Below are 17,821 nucleotides of genomic sequence, written 5' to 3' on the forward strand. Positions count from 1 at the left end.
AAATATTTTAATCTCCTTCAACCTAAGTCTAATATAATATTTCGTTATGTTTATGGAAAAGTGCTGCAAAACATATAAAGAATGTGTTCTCATATTAACAATGACATTGAAAAATATTACAATTAATCAAGTAAAAAAAGAATTAAAAAATCCTACCAACATATTTTTTGCTTTATTTTTTGAATTAGTTACCATGGTCTCCCAAACATGTTGAGAATTGCATACATTCCTATCATCAAATCCTGCATTCTTGTTCATTACTCCATCCTTAACAATTTTGTTCAACTCTTCAGCATTTCCCTTCTGAACAACATTTTCCTTAACCGTGCCCTTCATAAATTCTCCATTGGGAACAATTTCATTCTCAAATCTTTCATGATAGACAGGTTCATTAACAACCTTGATATACTTCAGTTTATTATTCTCAAAAATATGTTTGTTAAGAAGTTTTTCTTTTTCATAACTTTCGGTAAACTTGTCAATCTATGCTATTGTCTCCAAGACAAATTCTCAATCGTCATCAAATGAACTTAAAAAATAAAAAGTTTCATAAACATTAACATAACAATATCACATATGAATCGGTTGCAACGTCTATATTTTTAGATCATTTACAACAAAACCAAATATTTATCTTATGCATGATTATTTTCTGAAATTCAGGAGACTAAAAACAAAAAAAAAATATAAAAAATTAGTTTCTTTATTACAGTAACGATACAAGTTTAAGAGTGGATAACCATGACTTGAATTTAAGAAAAATAAAACTAAGAAAGACGATGAATAAAAGTGTGTTAAACAACACAAATATAACATTTGTATTCATTTAATAGTGATTACGAACATTTCAATACCAGAAGTTAAAATCCTTTCAAAAGGAAGTGTGTGAAACGATTAACAATATAAGACATTCATATAATAATGTGTGAAATTGTTAAAAATACAAGACTTTCGGTACATGTTTCTTGATGAGGATGAAAGATCAATCAACACGCGTTTGACCATTTTGGGAACTTTCTTTCTTCCCACAAGAAATATGGTAATGTTGAAAACTCTAGGTTATTTTATAAGTTATATGATTTATGTTGTAGTGGGAAAAAAATAGACAGACCGAGTAAATGATTTAACCAAATTGATATAACTTTTTAGTGGCCCACCTGATTATTCTTAAAAGAAAAATTAAATAATATATGAAGAAATTTTGGAATCCGAAGTGTTATTTAATTTTTTTTAAGTGGACATTATATTAAAAACGCATATTGATTGCATAATTTATTTGTATTAAGCACTGCATTAGAAGTTCATCATCAATGTACCATCGACCAATATGAATGAATATGATACCGTTAGCATAATTTTTTATTTGCTTTTTAGCACCAATGGCCCAAATGGTACTTTGGTCTTGATATTATGGCCTACAAAAATTAATAACATATATTTTGATGATGTCTTTGAGTAGATTTTCGGTTGAGAGTGGTTCGACCTAAAAATGATATACTAGTGTCGCGAAGAATTATTCTTTAGTGTATCCACTAAACTTGAGAGTTTTTAGAAGGATGTGCTTATGAACCCTATTACACATGGATATGAAGTTTTTGTGCTAACTTCTAACCAAATGACAAACAAGGTCTAAAACAGTTAGTGTCCAAATTAAACGCATTCTCTAGATATTAAAAAATGATAGAGAAACTCTTTATTTATAGGCCAAGGCATGATAAAAATTTGAAAATAATCCAAGGTCCAAATAAATGCTCTGATCAAGCTAATCGATTATTGACTTTCAATAATCGATTGCATAAGCCACAAATGAAAGGTTTTGATATTTAGTCGTTGTCATTCATTAAGGGAGTGTCCCAATCAATTTTAGACTCAACCAAAAAAGTCCTAATCGTTTAGGTCGGTGGTGTAATCGATTATTCAATTTAATTGTTTTTTATCAATCAAACACTTTCTTAATCAACTAAGTAGGCATAAAAAGATTTTATGGTATTTTAAATAAAATGTGAGAGGCTTCTCAAATGTTTTTAGTGTGTGTGATTTAGCCATTATATTTTTAAAAATAGCCTTGTGTCTTTACAAGACACCGGTCACTTAGACGGACATGACCAGACGGGCGCTTTCACACTTCCTCTCTTTACAACTTTGAAGTTTCAAGTTTTGACATCATTATCTTTGGCTTTAGCATCACACAAGCACCTTAAATCTTCTTAAGCAGACTTGAGATGTATTCATGTTGATTACCATCATCTGAGAGTTGAAAGGTTAAATTGTGGTTGATCCTTCAGACAAAAGTCTTCACTTGAGACTCGTATGACCATAATGTTCTCTTAATTCAGGAGGATAACTCGACCAACCATCTTGTGTATCTTTGACGACTTGAGTTATCTTTACCAACTACTTGAATTCACTTGATATCGTTTGATATTAAGTAGTGTCATCATCAAAATTATACGGCTATTTAGTTGGCTTGTAACTTTGTTATCCATTAGCTTCGCCTCCTTTGATCATATTGACCAAAATCCGCAAGCATATAGATCTGTAATAATATGTATAACTTTTGTAAATATTTATAGTTTTTGTTATGGTATATATTGTGTCATTTTTGTTTTGATGTAAATATATATATATATATATATATATATATATTTTTTTTTTTTTATTTTGGCATTATAAACAAAATATATCATATAAGCTTTGTTTTACAAAAATGCATGTTATAACAAAAAAAAGTAAAATTAAAAAGAAATTGTATTTTAAAAATACAAGGAATTTCACATAGTATGTTAATAGTTTCAACCGATGTGAAAATGCTCCACTAACACCTATTCCCTATGTTAACTATTATAATCGATGGGAAAGTGACACACGTCCCATAACAACCTACATTATCTCACAGTCCACATCGAGATAAAAATCATCTCCTAATCGAGGTAAAAAGTATTTTTTGTAATAGTGCCTAGGGGTTAGGATATTTATGAATGTCATCCATGAGCCATATTGTGGGTGAAGAATTGGTTACCCTAAGTGCTTGGAGATGGTGAAGAAATAGAAAGATTTGTTCTTCCTCCATAATAGCAGCAATTTTCTCATTAGCCTCGACCAAAACTGACCCTTTCGAAGATAGTTCACAGTGAAAGTATTTAGAAGTTCGATTTCATTCCAAGACAAATATGAATATAATATTAACTAAGGTCTCCCCCTTTATTATTTGCCTAAATCAATTAAATTTTCTTATTTATCCTTCCACCAAATTCTAATACTAATAATAATATATTCAACTTATCTAACACCATTTATGCAAAAGAATTGACTAAGAACAATTGTGATTATGAGTTTTATACAGTCGGAATCCATCTATCTTATGACATATCAAATCTTTTAACATTACCAGGAAGTTTACTAGACAACCAATCTGATTTTAATAAAATTCAAATAGTAAAATTTTAGGAAAATTTATCCAATTTCACTATATTTCATTAAATTCCATCGATCCAAATAAAATCTAAGAGTAATTTTATTCTCACATTATTTGTTTAATATATATAGATTATAAATACACTTGTAAATGTCTTTTTTTATTATTTATTTTAGTTTTCATTTTTTTTTAGATAACCAATTTATTCATTGAATATATTTTTTTGTTGAATACTTTAATTTAGAAACTTAGACGTGCATAATAATTAATAAGATTAATTGGTATGCATAGTCAGTGTAAAATACATTACAATCGTTCGTTTGTATTACTTTACATATGATTATAATAAAAATCAAACTTCTCTAACAAATCAATGATTATAATTAACTAACACCGTAAAATATAAGACCAAAATTATCTTTATACTCACCATGTATTTCAATTAAATTCATAAATTTAAAATTTAAATAAGAAAAAAGTTTAATAAAAATAAATGGATTAAAATATAAGACCAAAATTGTGTATAACCTCATCAGAATTAATAATCTAGGGTTTTCGATAAACGAAAAGTATTTGGGCGAGGTGCATCCCCCTTAGTCCTCTTCTCTTCAATTTCAATCCACCAAAACCCTCACGCGCTACTTTTCCCATTTCCTCCTTCATCTCTGCATTTTCCACCATGGGAAGGGGAAAATTCAAGGCCAAGCCCACTGGTCGCCGCAACTTTTCTAGCCATGAAGACATGGGTAAGTTCAATTCAATCAACACCTTTTTTAATTTTTAAAATTTTCTGCTCGATTTCCGATTATATTTTTAATCTTTCATAGATTATGGTTGGTGGGTATGCTTTAATTTTCGTCCACACATCGCATGATTCCATTTTTTTTTGTTGCAAAATTGATTTTTAGGTTACATTAAAGTTATTTGGCTTTTGGGTATTTTTGATTTGCTATTAGGATGTTTAATGTTCAAAAACATTGAAGTTTTTATGGAAATGTTAGATCTGAATGGTCTGCATGTTTGAAGTTTTCTGAAAATTTGTTGTTACAATTCAATTCAAGATACTGTTTTTTTTGCCTGTAGACAAATAGGTAATAATCACTAGAAACTCACACACACAACCCTGGTGATGACATCCAACCTAGCAATATCGGCTTCTGTCATTTGAACTAGGATTTGCAGACGATTCAAGATACTGTTTCTCGGTAGGGTTTGTGGTGACGGCCTAGTTGGATCACTATGCTATGTGCATTCTTGGTTTTATAAAAAAAAGTTGCTGTTTGTAGCTTTCTCCATATGAAACTTTTTGAGTCTTTCACTTTTGTTTGATTTTTTTTATGGTAACTACAAGTTGCACTATAGTTGAATGAGAGACAAGTGATGTCTTTGATGAAAAATGTATGATATTATTTAATTGTGTCAATTCAACAAGATGTTCTGAAAACTTGATGTTTCTTATGATCAATGCAGTTGCTGGCACCTCCACCCGTCCTAGGACTTTTAGACAGGTTTTCTTCTGCTTCCTACTCCACCTTATATTTCTGTCATTGCCATGCATGTACCAGTGTGATCAGCTGCACAAAGGATGCTAGCAATATATTTCTTACACTTGTAGGCTAATAGTGATATGCAGAAGATTATGTTTCCATGTCATAATGCTTTAATTTAGTTTTTAGATATGACATGTCACTTTCTATTTTATAATACTCCACCTTTATCTCGTGTGTAAATATTTTGGTAGTCAAAGCCTCCATAAACACTTGAACAGTCACACTGCTAATTGCTATAGCTAACATGTAATCATGTAAACCATCCACATCAGTGTCTTCATCAAACATCCTAGCCTAAAAAATAAAGCACACTCATCTCTTTGAAGCTCAATAGGTTGCCACCCTATCCTGCTGTGGCAAAGCTTGACTTATTATTCTGAGGGGGTCAAATAGTTATCTGCTATATAGTTTATATACATTGCATCAATTGGTTGTTGGTGTTGTCGGTTGATCTCTTATTTTTTCCTAAATGTACTGGGCTGGAATCCTATCTTGTGTAGTTAATATGTTTTTTTTTTATTGACAAAAGTCACCTACATCCTATAAAATTCGATTTTACGTGAAAAAGGGCATTTTCTGATTCAAAGTCAAGCTTGGACACTTTAGATAAGGGTATTTGCCTCTGTGCTACAACAAACATTCAGAAGCTTGTTATCAAATCAAGTGTGTGTGATATTTTTGGGGGGTGCCATGGCAACCAACTACGTAGCCCATGCTTCAGTTTCTCTGTTTCAAGAGAAGAATTGTTCTGGATTGCTTAATTTTGTTAGCACCATAACCTGAAGCTCTATAGGTCAGGCACCAGAGAGAAAAAAAGAGAAGTAGATAGAAGAAGTTTATTGGAATTGACTCAAGGGTTGAAGATGCAGAAAATGTTTGTTGATGTGGGGTAAAACAGACATTACAAAGTTAATTTCAATCTTTTTCATGTGTCATCAATCAATAGATGCTTGATAAAGGAAGGGACCAAATTTACTTTTGAAATTTGCGCTCTAAATTTAGCATGTTCCAAAATCAATTAGCGCGCGCTATACTTTTGAGAGTAGAGACATACTTTAACCTTTTGTGTGGGACGTTTACATAATTTTCCTTAAATGGTTTTCCATTTTCCTTAGATGTTTTACAAATCAATACTACCTATATTCCTTTATATAAGAGACAACTCATTTTTTAGGTTCATTAAATAACCGGTGTATTTGGTCGATTTATAGACTAGATACATTGATTATTCAATGAACCCAAAAAGTGACTTGTCTCTTATATAAAAGAACGGAGGTAGTATTATTTAACGTGGTAATTTTCTATACAATCTTATCAGAAAGAAGCTGAGAATGAAGAGGAGCCATCTAAGGAAGTTTCCGAGGACGAGTCTGAAGAAGAATCTGAAGATGAAAATACTGTCAGTACATTACAATAAGACATCTCTACAATCTTCTTTTGTATTTTTCTTTTATATGTTTCAGTTGTTTCGATGGTCTTCGTCCATCAATATGAAATTGATGTTGCTATATAATGTCTGCAGAAGGCAAAGGGTGTTCAAGGGGTTATCGAGATTGAAAATCCTAACTTGGTAAAGCCCAAGAACATTAAAGCCAGAGACATTGATGTGAGTTCAATGTTCCATTTTTTGTCCTTTCTTAGATATCTTTTTAACAATTAAATCATATGAAAAGAATAATGCTTATTTCCTTCCCAATACAGATTGGGAAAACCAGTGAGCTTTCAAGGCGTGAAAGGTATGCTTATTTTACAGGGATAATCATACACAATGCATTTATAAATTGACAAAATATTGAAGATGAAGCTTCTCTATTAACAGATTTTCTAATTTTTTAAAATTTGCCTTCTGTTTTTCAGAGAGGAGATTGAAAAACAAAGAGCTCATGAGCGCTACATGAAACTTCAAGAGCAAGGAAAAACAGAACAATCCAGGAAAGATCTAGGTACTAGTTTATCTTGAACCAAACAGGCGTTTACTATACCATCTTGTTGAAGTGATTCAACTATGTGAGATTTGAAATATCTGATGTCTAATGTTCCATATCCTTGTCTTTCAGATCGTTTAGCTCTGATACGTCAAGAAAGAGCTGAAGCTGCTAAAAAGCGAGAAGAAGAGAGATTGGGTTCGTATTGAATAAATTTTTTCCTGCTTATTCTTTGCTGACATGCCTTGAATAATGAAATTTGAACTGATAATTGTAACTCTTGTTTCAGCCAAAGAACAAAAGAAGACCGAAGCTCGCAAGTAAATTTCGTGGGGGATGTTGCGTGTCTAAGTTTTACTCCTATTTGCTGGAGGAATATTCGCATTAGCTATATTTCAACATTTTATATGTCCATTGTCTTTATATTGAATATGAACATTCCATGTTGGTAGCATGTTTCTCTTCACTTAATGACTTGAAATTTTAGTTTTACATGTTTTATTCTCCGAATGTGGCGTTAGGTTTCAAGATCAAAATTCAGTTAAGTATAATTTTTGCTGTGCTTAGCACAAATTTCTATTTGAGTTTTATATCGATTTTTTTTGCATAAGCCTAACTATGTTATGGTAATATCTTGAATATGCAATAGGCATAATGCAAATCCTCGAGGTTGTGTGCAATCACAAGATTTGTCATTACAATCAAACTAAATCGGAGAAGAACAATCTACTCGCGAATTCCATGTGCAAAATCGTTTATACTATTAAGTAATTAGTATGTCCACGGCAGTTCCGAGGGACAAATTAGTTTTAGATCTCAAAATTTTGAAATATTTTTTTTATATAAACAGTTTAATTTATTTATAAATATATATTATGTAAATTTATTATAAAAGTTTTTTTTAAAACATTTCTTCCATTTTTGTTCATTAATTTCATGAAAATTTTATCTCATACCCCCATTTATCCTTACACCCCAACATTTCATTAAAATACCAATTTTATTCTTATATATTTTAAACTAATTTATTATTTTATTTTTAATAAAAAAAAATTGTGTACCGGAAGACCTTACAAAAGAGTATCGGTAGTCATTTTTCAAGCATTTTTTCAATATTTCTTTTTGTATACCGGAAGACTTTGCAAAAGAGTTCCGGTAGTCAATTTTTGTGTACCGGAAGAATTTGGAAAAGAGTTCCGATAATCATTTTTCAAGCATTTTTTATAATATTTTTTTGTGTACCGGAAGACTTTGCAAAAGAGTTCCGGAAGTCAATTTTTGTGTACCGGAAGACTTTGCAAAAGAGTTCCGGTAGTCATTTTTCAAATATTTTTTAAATATTTTTTTGTGTACCGGAAGACTTTGGAAAAGAGTTCCGGTAGTCAATTTTTGTGTACCGGAAGACTTTGCACAAGAGTTCCGGTACTCATTTTTCAAACATTTTTTTAATTTTTTTTGTATACCGGAAGACTTTACAAAAGAGTTCCGGTAGTCAATTTTTGTGTACCGGAACTCTTTTGCAAAGTCTTCCGGTACACACAAGAAAAGTTAAAAAATACTACTGGAACTCTTTTGCAAACTCTTCCGGTACGCAAAATAAAATTTAAAAAATATTTTAAAATAAAATAATAAATTATTAAAAATATATAAGGGTAAAATTGGTATTTTTTATAAAATGTAGGGGTAAAATTGATATTTTTTATAAAATGTAGGGGTACATGGATAAATGTAGGGGTATAAAGTAAAATTTTCTAATTTCATTTGTAAAATTGTATTTCGTAATAGTGTGATTAACTAATATATTTGGCCCTATTCATAGAAAAAAAATATTTTTTATATGCATTGATTAACCGATGTATTTGGACAGTTAATAGGCTAGATATATTGAATTATCAATGAATCTAAAAAGATTTTCTTCTTCTTATAAATAGCTTTAAAGGAAGTAACATATATGTTTATCATTGATCCTTGAATAATCTTAATTTTTTCTTCATCATGAATATTGTACGAAGAGTGCTATCAAGAGACCTCCGAAGTGTATCATCCGGATCCTTTGAATAAATGTTTGAATTGTTTTATTTTTTATTGGTCGTACGTATGATGCACTATGATGTTGTAAACCAAACCAATACATTAAATGATGGTGTTCTAGAAGATTTTCAACTAGGAGTTGTACGCATTGATGTATGAATTTTTTTTACCACTATACATGAGTTTACGTTACATGAACATATGTTTCAATGAGTCTGTACGGAAGTTACCAAATTAGATTTTGAGATAGTTACCAGAAGGTTGAGTTCTTATTATGATAGATGATAAATATTAATGAGATTGAAAAGAAGTGACCAATATAAAGAACCTATATAACAATTGAAACATGATGACACCGAAATAAAGAAATATGGATGAGCTTTTAAGTTGCGCAGGTACCACAAAGCAAATAATAATTGGACATTTAGCATAATTTACAATATACATAATCATTGATTGAGTCAAAAGTTAGTTGTTCATCCAATTGTCTATCGTTTAGATTTTGAAGATAAGAAACTTGTTTCTGAGATGACAACGAACATGATTTAGCCTGGAAACATACTCGCATTCTAGAAAAGAAAAAGATCAAAAAATATATCAAATATTAAGCAAGTTTATAACGTTTGCCACAAAAATAACAAGACGATAAGAGGTTCAAGATCTGAAATGCAACAATTGTTAAAATTATTGAATAAGAATCATTGTATATCTAGGTAGATAGTGTCTGATATGGAAAAATGACCTTGATATATTTTGGACACATTCTTATTTTATCAAATTGTTTAACACATTTATTATAGTATTGATATTCATTCAACACCAATAAATACAATCTTCCTCTTCTTGAAATTGTTTGTTGCTTCTACAAAGATGTCATATTTAGTTGATTTTGTTTTTTGGGGAATGTAAAAAAAAAGGATAATGTTACACTGAAAATGATAATATGTTTAAGGGCATTACTTTTCCCACCATAAGGGGTGGAGAAACATCATATGAAAATCCAAAAATGCTCCTACGAAGTGTATTGTCGGACGCGCTCATTTCACACAAAACACGTCTTTAGTGAGAGACACACCACTATTTTTTTTTCCAAAAACTAATCCCGGTGTTCATCTCAAGACACACTCCTTCAACAATTTCGTTCATTTATGTTAAGAGTCCCACATCGGACAATATATGGTCTGAACATGTGTTTATAAATGGAGGCAATTCTCACTCTACCAACCGGTTTCGTAGGGTTGAGTTAGGCTTACCACACATTCTTAACATGGTATCAGAGTCTGGTTTTGGCTTTGGAGCTGTTTGCTATTCACTAAGACAGAAGAAAAAGCTGGATTTTACACTAAAAGTCATCGGTGGTGACATATCAGCAATACCAGGATTATACGATGCAATTGAGGGGGCGATTCGGGATGCCGTTGAAGATTCTATTACTTGGCCCGTGAGAAAAATTGTACCCATCTTGCCTGGAGATTATAGTGGTCTGTATTGTACATACGCCCCTTACGCAATAGAACGAAAAAAAGCAAGACAATTAACAATGATTTGAATCCAATATGGAATGAACACTTTGAATTTATAGTTGAAGATGCCTCGACTCAACACTTATATGTAAAAGTGTATGATAATGAGCGCTTACAGTCGTCGGAATTAATTGGATGTGCTGACTTAAAGCTTAGTGAACTCCAACCTGGTAAAGTAAAAGATGCGTGGTTGAAGTTGCTCAAGGATTTGGAGATCCAAAGAGATAATAAGAACAGAGGACAGGTACATTTGGAGCTTTTGTATTGTCCTTATGACACAGAGAATAGCTTTACCAACCCATTTTCTCCCAGCTACTCAATGACATCCTTGGAAAAGGTTATTAAAAGTTCAACTAATGGAATGGAGTCTAATGGAAGTGAAAATGAAGTTGCACAGAGGAAAAAAGAGGTTATTATTAGAGGAGTTCTTTCTATTACTGTGATATCAGCCGAAGACTTGCCTGCAGTTGATTTCATGGGGAAATCTGATCCTTTTGTTGTTCTTACATTGAAGAAAGCAGAAACAAAGAACAAAACCAGGCTCTGATACCATTGGTTTCCGCTATCGGGCCACCCACCATTTATTTCCACGCTCCAGATGTCCAGTCCTGGGCGTGAGGGGATGTGTTAAGAGTCCCACATCGGATAATATATGGCCTGAACATGTGTTTATAAGTGGGGGCAGTCCTCACTCTACCAACCGGTTTTGTAGGGTTGAGTTAGGCCCAACCACACTTCTTAATATGGTATCAGAGTCTGGTTTAAGATCCGGTGGGTCACCTACTATGGTTTCCGCTATCGGGCCACCCACTATGGTTTCCGCTATCGGGCCACCCACCATTTATTTTCACGCTCCAGATGTCCAGTCCTGGGCGTGAGGGGGCGTGTTAAGAGTCCCACATCGGATAATATATGGCCTGAACATGTGTTTATAAGTGGGGGCAGTCCTCACTCTACCAACCGGTTTTGTAGGGTTGAGGTAGGCCCAAATCAAACATTCTTAACATGGTATCAGAGCCTCGTCTAAGATCCGGTGGGCCACCTACTATGATTTCCGCTATCGGGCCACCCACCATTTATTTCCACGCTCCAGATGTCCAGTTCTGGGCGTGAGGGGGTGTGTTAAGAGTCCCACATCAGAAATATATGGTCTGAACATGTGTTTATAAATGGAGGCAGTCCTCACTCTACCAACCGGTTTTGTAGGGTTGAGTTAGGCTAAACCACACATTCTTAACAATTTAACATCTTAGTGACAAATACAAAAGTGTACTTCGGGTTTGTCAAGTGGAAATTTGAAAAAATACCACCTTTGCATGTTAGGGACAATTTTAAAAATGCATTTTCGAATTTGCCAAGCGGAAAATTTAATAAAACAGGGCCTTGCATGTTTGCTTCACACATGATTAAAAATAACATTTTTGTTTAAAACCCTATCAAAATCTCATTCCACATCCAATCAACTTTTCTACTTCGAAATATTATTTATCTGTTTTTCACATCAAAAGAAGCTAAAATTTAAAGTAATACACATGTATTTCCTTTCTCATTCCCTACATTATTCTAATTTTTTCTCTGAAAAAACAAACTTATGTTCGGAAATGCATTTTCAAATTTTTGTTGAATGTCATCCGAAGAAATAAAATGCATTCCTTTGTCTACTAGTACTAGGGTGGTGCATAGTGCATGAGGGACAACATAACTTGTGGCAGACCTGCACCAGCTTGCACCGGCTGAGAGGCGGCCCGTGACAGCGCTGCAACATCTTTTGTTGGATTTATCTTTTATTGTTCATCCTTATCTCTTAAACTTTACCTATCAACCTCTAATTAATTTGATTATGATTCTTCAACTTATCCCCTTGCTTACAACTCATGACCTAATCCATCATCTTTTGCCTAAAAGCATGCTTGAAAATTGCCTTGTGATACTTTGGTGACATAAAGAACAAAGTAAAAATTAAAAGAGAGAGCACCTAATATGCTCATTTATAACTAATAAAATTTACTTGAAAACATATTAAAATAACTCTAATTAAATAAAATTTAAATGAATATTAATGGCTTAAATATCTAACAATAAATGAGTTATCACCCACCTTTGCAAAAAATGAAACATAAGAAACACATGTTTTTATGCACAAATACAGTGATCAAATTATAGATGTTAAAGGTGACGGTCACTGTAATTTTCACACTGCTTCAGTGTCTCAAAGTACTACAAAAATCAATACATCAACCTCAGATAATTCAATTAATATAATTATCATAAAACAAATGTTTAAAAGCATAAGTAAATATTTGTTTTACCTCTCCTTCCCACATGTGAGCATCAACATGATTTTCATATCAAGGGAATAATGACATGTTCTCCGGACCTCTAGGAAAACCATGAGGTGCGGAAGGAACAGGTCTGACGGATGCATGTGCCGTAAGAGCATGTATGACAACATCAACATGTGCATCATCATGAGCCCGAGATCCATGACCATGAGATGACAATACCTCCAACTACACAGAAAGATTTAACTTTCTCCCCGCGCATTAAAACATGTTGAGATATCTGACCATGCCTATATCTCGGTTGTTCATCAACCACTTTTCTATAATCACACAATACAAGGTAATCAACATAAGTAAACATATCAAATTAAAAACACTTATAAATTGTTATGCTATCATACTAGCATCAAAGTAAGGCTTGTATAGCTATGCATCCCAACCATATCAAAAAATTTCATACAATTCTAATTGGCCTCTAATTGATCTAATAGAAAAATAAATTAAACCTTTAATTGACATAATAGAAAAAATACATTGGAAATACACTGTATGAAGTATATGAATATTGATATCTTTATGAAGTATCCGAACTTTGATATCCATGTAGTTCGTGCTATACTCCTAACCCCTAAAATTTTCAAACTCAAACCTCAAATAAATTAGTAAAAAATTGAATATAATCAGGTGAGGATGTGAAACGATTAAATTTATTAAATATTCTTCAAGTGTGAGGAATGAATGGTTGAAATTGATTAAAGAATTTATTTTGAATAAGAAAGAGTAAAAATTCAAAGATTTTGACTAGTAAAAAGTGCTTCTTGGCCTTATTGTGAGTGTGTTCAAATTGTATAACCTAAACGGGAGAAAAAAAAAAGTTTTACCCATTATCATATCATACCCAATTTTAAAAGGCATATTTGATTATATCCCTATGAAAACTCAAAAATAAGCCTACTCGAATTCTCTAAAGAATACATTTCTGCAAATTTATTAGAGTTGCAGACATCCTTAGAAACTTGGTTAAAATCCATAGAAGAAATGAAATGAGTTAATTTGGTGAACACGTTAGAAAATAGAACGAATAAGTGAACTGGTTCTCTGGTCAATGTTTGAATGCATTGCTATAAATTTTCTTAAGCATATGCCAGAAACAATTAGAGATATAGAGAAAACGAGAAAATGGCATTGAAAGGAGAGAAAGAGTAACTAAACTAGTTTTTATTGTAAACCGATTTTGAACTGGATCCAAACCAAAAACCAATTAGTTTTGCAAAAGTTAACTGATTTTTACTTGTATGGATTTAGAAATTGAACCAAACCATACATGTGGTCAAGTTTGATTTGGTTTGAATTATAAACCATGGATACCCTATTTATAATTTCAATCGGCTAATATAATCCTACCAGTGTGCATGCATAACATAGAAGATAATACATACAAGTATTGTTAAGATTAATAAAAGAACAGACTTGAAAATTTTGAAATTAGATGAATGAATATCTGAAAACAGCGCAAAATTTAAATAACACAATAAAATTGCTAATATTGAACATAATTCTCTACAGACTAAAGCAGAAACTTCTTAGTTTGATACTCTAACCAATCACCTTCATTCTGTCAGTTAAATCTCTACATGGTATAAACAGGAAATAAATTTCGGAGTAAAAATACAGAGACTTTTACAGCATACTCAAGCGGAACAACATCCACCTTTCTTCACAGCTGATACATCGTCACGGGAACCAACATTAATCGTCTGTCCTTTAGGTAAAGCAGCTGGATCATCGCCAATCTCAAGGGCCTTCTTGCTTACAACGCGGTATATCTGCGTCAACACTTCTGTGAAGGCACTTTCAACGTTCAACGACTCAAGGGCAGATGTCTCCATGAAAAATGTATGCTCCCGTTCAGCAAAAGATGTAGAATCTTCCGTCGAAACTGCTCGTAAATGACGCAGGTCAGCTTTGTTGCCTACAAGCATCACGACAATGTTGGCATCTGTGTGATCTCTCAGCTCTTTTAGCCATCTCTCCACGTTTTCAAATGTTACGTGGCGGGTAACATCGTAGACTAATAAAGCGCCAACAGCTCCACGATAATAAGCACTTGTAATTGCTCGGTACCTTTAGGAATGAAAAGCAAAATGAGCTAAGAATATAACATGAAAAATAGAAAACTTATGCTATCACTATAGGAAGCTACGATAAATAAGTCCTACTAACACAATCAAATTCACAAATCAACCAACACAGTTAAAATCTTTGAGCGAGGAATGGAGAGAGAAAATGACGTTAGTTTTCATCGAGAATAGAAGGAGACCGATTGGAGAAGATGCCATGCAGCTTGCTTCTTCTGTAGTGACTATATTCTATAAATATTCTCTTAGCTAGCTTGTTTACAAGCTTACTATATTGACTTACATTTCAGCCACCATTTTACAAAAAAAAAATCTAGCACTCTTATCAAAACACCAGAAAATTCATAACCATCATGTAGTCATGAGTTCCAACTTTCAACTTCATTGCATAGAAAAAGACAGAAGGTAACACATTCTCCTTTGGAAAAATGAAATGCATCATCATTTTGGAAAAGCAGCATGATTTTCAGAGCCTCTATGTAGGTTAACTATAGTTTAACTGCCGCAAAACAAATAGGGGCCCTATTTTTCCACGGCTTAAGCGTCACAAATATTTTACGAGGCCATATCTAGCCACATTTTAACCGTATCAAATTTTAGACCATATGCAAATTTTAGATCATATGCGGTAGCCCATCCTCAGATATAGATACCATTTACCACAGAAGCATAGTAAAGTAAATCATTATAACATTAGACGTAACAGATTTCAATGCCACCATAAGTCTAACCAAGTATAAAAGATTAAAAAATCTCCTCCAAATTCATGTTTAACAGTAATAAAAAATAAATCAATAATATAAGAACAGAAACAAGGGTTATTATAATATAAAATACTCCACATTCATTTTTATATTCCAAAAAGCAAAAAAAGAATAAAAAATTTGAAATGTATATATACCTTTCTTGACCGGCGGTATCCCAAATCTGAGCTTTAACAACCTTATCATCAACACGAATGCTTCTGGTAGCGAATTCAACGCCAATGGTGGATTTAGATTCGAGGCTGAATTCGTTTTTTGTGAATCTGGAAAGAAGATTTGATTTACCAACACCTGAATCACCGATCAAGACCACTTTGAAGAGATAATCGTAATCGTCATCGGCTCTGTATGCCCCCATTTGGGTAGAGGGAAAAGAAGGAGAAATGGAGAGAGAAAATGGTTTTGTTTGTTGTGGTTTAAAATAGAATTGAAGGAAAGCGAAGAAGCTGCATGTTTTGTTGTACTACGATGATTTGGTTTTTTTGGGAAGAAATCTAGATTTAGAAGGGTGATAAAAAAAGGTATAGTAATTTGATTTCATAAAGGGTGCTGTGGTCTCTCAAGTTTTGATTTATTTTTTTTACAATTTCTACTATTTAGCGGTGTTTTTTTTAAACGTCAATTTATTTTATTTTATTTTTCATTATTTATTAACCATGGTTTTTAACCGACGTAATTTTATTTTAATTTTTAATTTTTAATTTTTTAATGGTGATTTTAAATCATCACAACAATAATTACTGAACCATTGCTAAAAAATTAAATAAAATAAAGAGATGCGATCTCTTGATTTTTTATTTTTATTTTTATCACTCTCATTTGTTTACAAAAATAATTTAAATAAAAATAATTTTCATTTTTAATAATAAATCTTTTTATATTTAATTTTTGACTTATTTTACAAACTTTTTGAGTTCTGGTAGTTACATTTTAATAATCAAGATTTTGGTCCCTTTTTCATGTTTTGTTTTGGATTTTAGTCTTCATCCAAATTGGAACCAATTTTGAGTGTGGTGTGTCATATCCCAATTTTGTCTGAGTATTTTAAACTTTCATGCATCCAACTTTATTTTGTTTTGCTTATAATAAGATTTTGGTGTCAGCTGAGTCAAGTTTCAAATGCGCGTAGAGTCAGCGTGCGAAAAATTTTGAGACCAGACTTGCAGTTGTTTGTTTTATTGATATACGATTTACGTAGTTTAACCCAGCGTGCTCGTTCAATTTTTTCAATTTCATTTACGATCACATTTTGATTGGCTTGAGTTATTTCAACCGAACACTTTTTACTGTAAAATTTGATCTTTATTTATCTGTTTTACGGAAGTATATTTCGCGTAGATTATTTTAATGCATGCATTTTATTTTTTCATGCATTTTCGCGCTCGATTTTTTTAATTCATTTTAATCCCTTTTATTTTTATTTTTTTACCAAATTGTTCAGAAAAAATAAATAGAATTAACCATATTTTCATTTTGATTTTATTGTGTTTATTTAAAAATATTTGAATTTTATTTGTTTTAATTGATTTACATTCATTTTTATATCTTAAAGCATCTAAATGTGCATTTTAGGCATTATTATAATTGTGAAAATCCTAATTTACTTACTATTTTGTGCTTTTTGATTGACCATTGGATTAGAATGATCAAGGGTCCCAATTTGTCTCATCTCATTTCACTTGGATTAATATCCTTAGTTTTCACTCTTAACTAATAAAAAATAAAAGAATTAAAATAAGCAAAAGAAAATCAAGTAAAAAAAAGATAAGAAAAAAACGTGAAAGGGGGAATTAGATTCTTGACCTGAGAAAGATGATGGGGGGGGGGGGGGGGGAGGGGGAACTGATTATTCATTTTTGACGAAATCCAAACGCTGTCTTGAAAAAATACTCTCTCTCTTACGTTTTGAGAATGAAAATTGACATTTCCTGATTTTCCTCTACTTCTCCCAATCCATTTTTTTTCTTTTGAGTAGAAACACAAAACATCACCACTGTTATACTCTCTCACTCACATTCCTCCACCATACTACCCCACACCACCATGTAAACCGTTCACGGTCAGCCTTCACAACCACCACCATCCTCACCTTCTTCTGCTTCTCTCACATTTGTTTCCCACCATACTCACTCTCATATCACCTAACCTCACTACAAATAATCAAATAAACGTTGCTTTGAAAAGGGGGGGGAG

General features: G+C 32.2%; 2 protein-coding genes and 1 pseudogene across 2 annotated transcripts; 2 read left to right on the forward strand and 1 right to left on the reverse strand.

Moving 5' to 3' along the window:
* Window positions 1–3,915: 3,915 nt before the first annotated feature.
* LOC127108220 (uncharacterized) lies at window positions 3,916–7,384 on the forward strand. The gene is made up of 8 exons (XM_051045648.1): window positions 3,916–4,161; window positions 4,886–4,923; window positions 6,284–6,364; window positions 6,488–6,571; window positions 6,667–6,701; window positions 6,823–6,908; window positions 7,023–7,088; window positions 7,180–7,384. Exons 1-8 carry the CDS (start codon window positions 4,095–4,097, stop codon window positions 7,212–7,214), a joined length of 492 nt encoding a protein of 163 aa, XP_050901605.1. The 5' UTR covers window positions 3,916–4,094; the 3' UTR covers window positions 7,215–7,384.
* Window positions 7,385–10,188: 2,804 nt separating this feature from the next.
* On the forward strand, window positions 10,189–10,991 carry LOC127102926 (synaptotagmin-5-like; annotated as a pseudogene).
* A 3,253-nt stretch (window positions 10,992–14,244) lies between these two features.
* Window positions 14,245–16,176, reverse strand: LOC127100387 (ras-related protein RABA1f). The gene is made up of 2 exons (XM_051037535.1): window positions 15,766–16,176; window positions 14,245–14,850 (listed from the first exon to the last, which is right to left on the reverse strand). Exons 1-2 carry the CDS (start codon window positions 15,984–15,986, stop codon window positions 14,418–14,420), a joined length of 654 nt encoding a protein of 217 aa, XP_050893492.1. The 5' UTR covers window positions 15,987–16,176; the 3' UTR covers window positions 14,245–14,417.
* Window positions 16,177–17,821: the final 1,645 nt, after the last annotated feature.

Source organism: Lathyrus oleraceus, chromosome 7 (genome assembly GCF_024323335.1).
Source record: "Lathyrus oleraceus cultivar Zhongwan6 chromosome 7, CAAS_Psat_ZW6_1.0, whole genome shotgun sequence".
Lineage (NCBI taxonomy): Eukaryota > Viridiplantae > Streptophyta > Magnoliopsida > Fabales > Fabaceae > Lathyrus > Lathyrus oleraceus.

What these genes read in the sequence shown, in the direction of transcription:
- LOC127108220 (XM_051045648.1), top strand. Translation starts at nt 4,095, where the DNA reads ATGGGAAGGGGAAAATTCAAGGCCAAGCCCACTGGTCGCCGCAACTTT. An exon ending in TTCTAGCCATGAAGACATGG is followed by an intron (nt 4,162 to 4,885) that starts GTAAGTTCAATT and finishes TGATCAATGCAG; the next exon opens with TTGCTGGCACCTCCACCCGT. An exon ending in ACAATCCAGGAAAGATCTAG is followed by an intron (nt 6,909 to 7,022) that starts GTACTAGTTTAT and finishes CTTGTCTTTCAG; the next exon opens with ATCGTTTAGCTCTGATACGT.
- LOC127100387 (XM_051037535.1), bottom strand. Translation starts at nt 15,986, where the DNA reads ATGGGGGCATACAGAGCCGATGACGATTACGATTATCTCTTCAAAGTG. An exon ending in GATACCGCCGGTCAAGAAAG is followed by an intron (nt 14,851 to 15,765) that starts GTATATATACAT and finishes TCATTCCTAAAG; the next exon opens with GTACCGAGCAATTACAAGTG.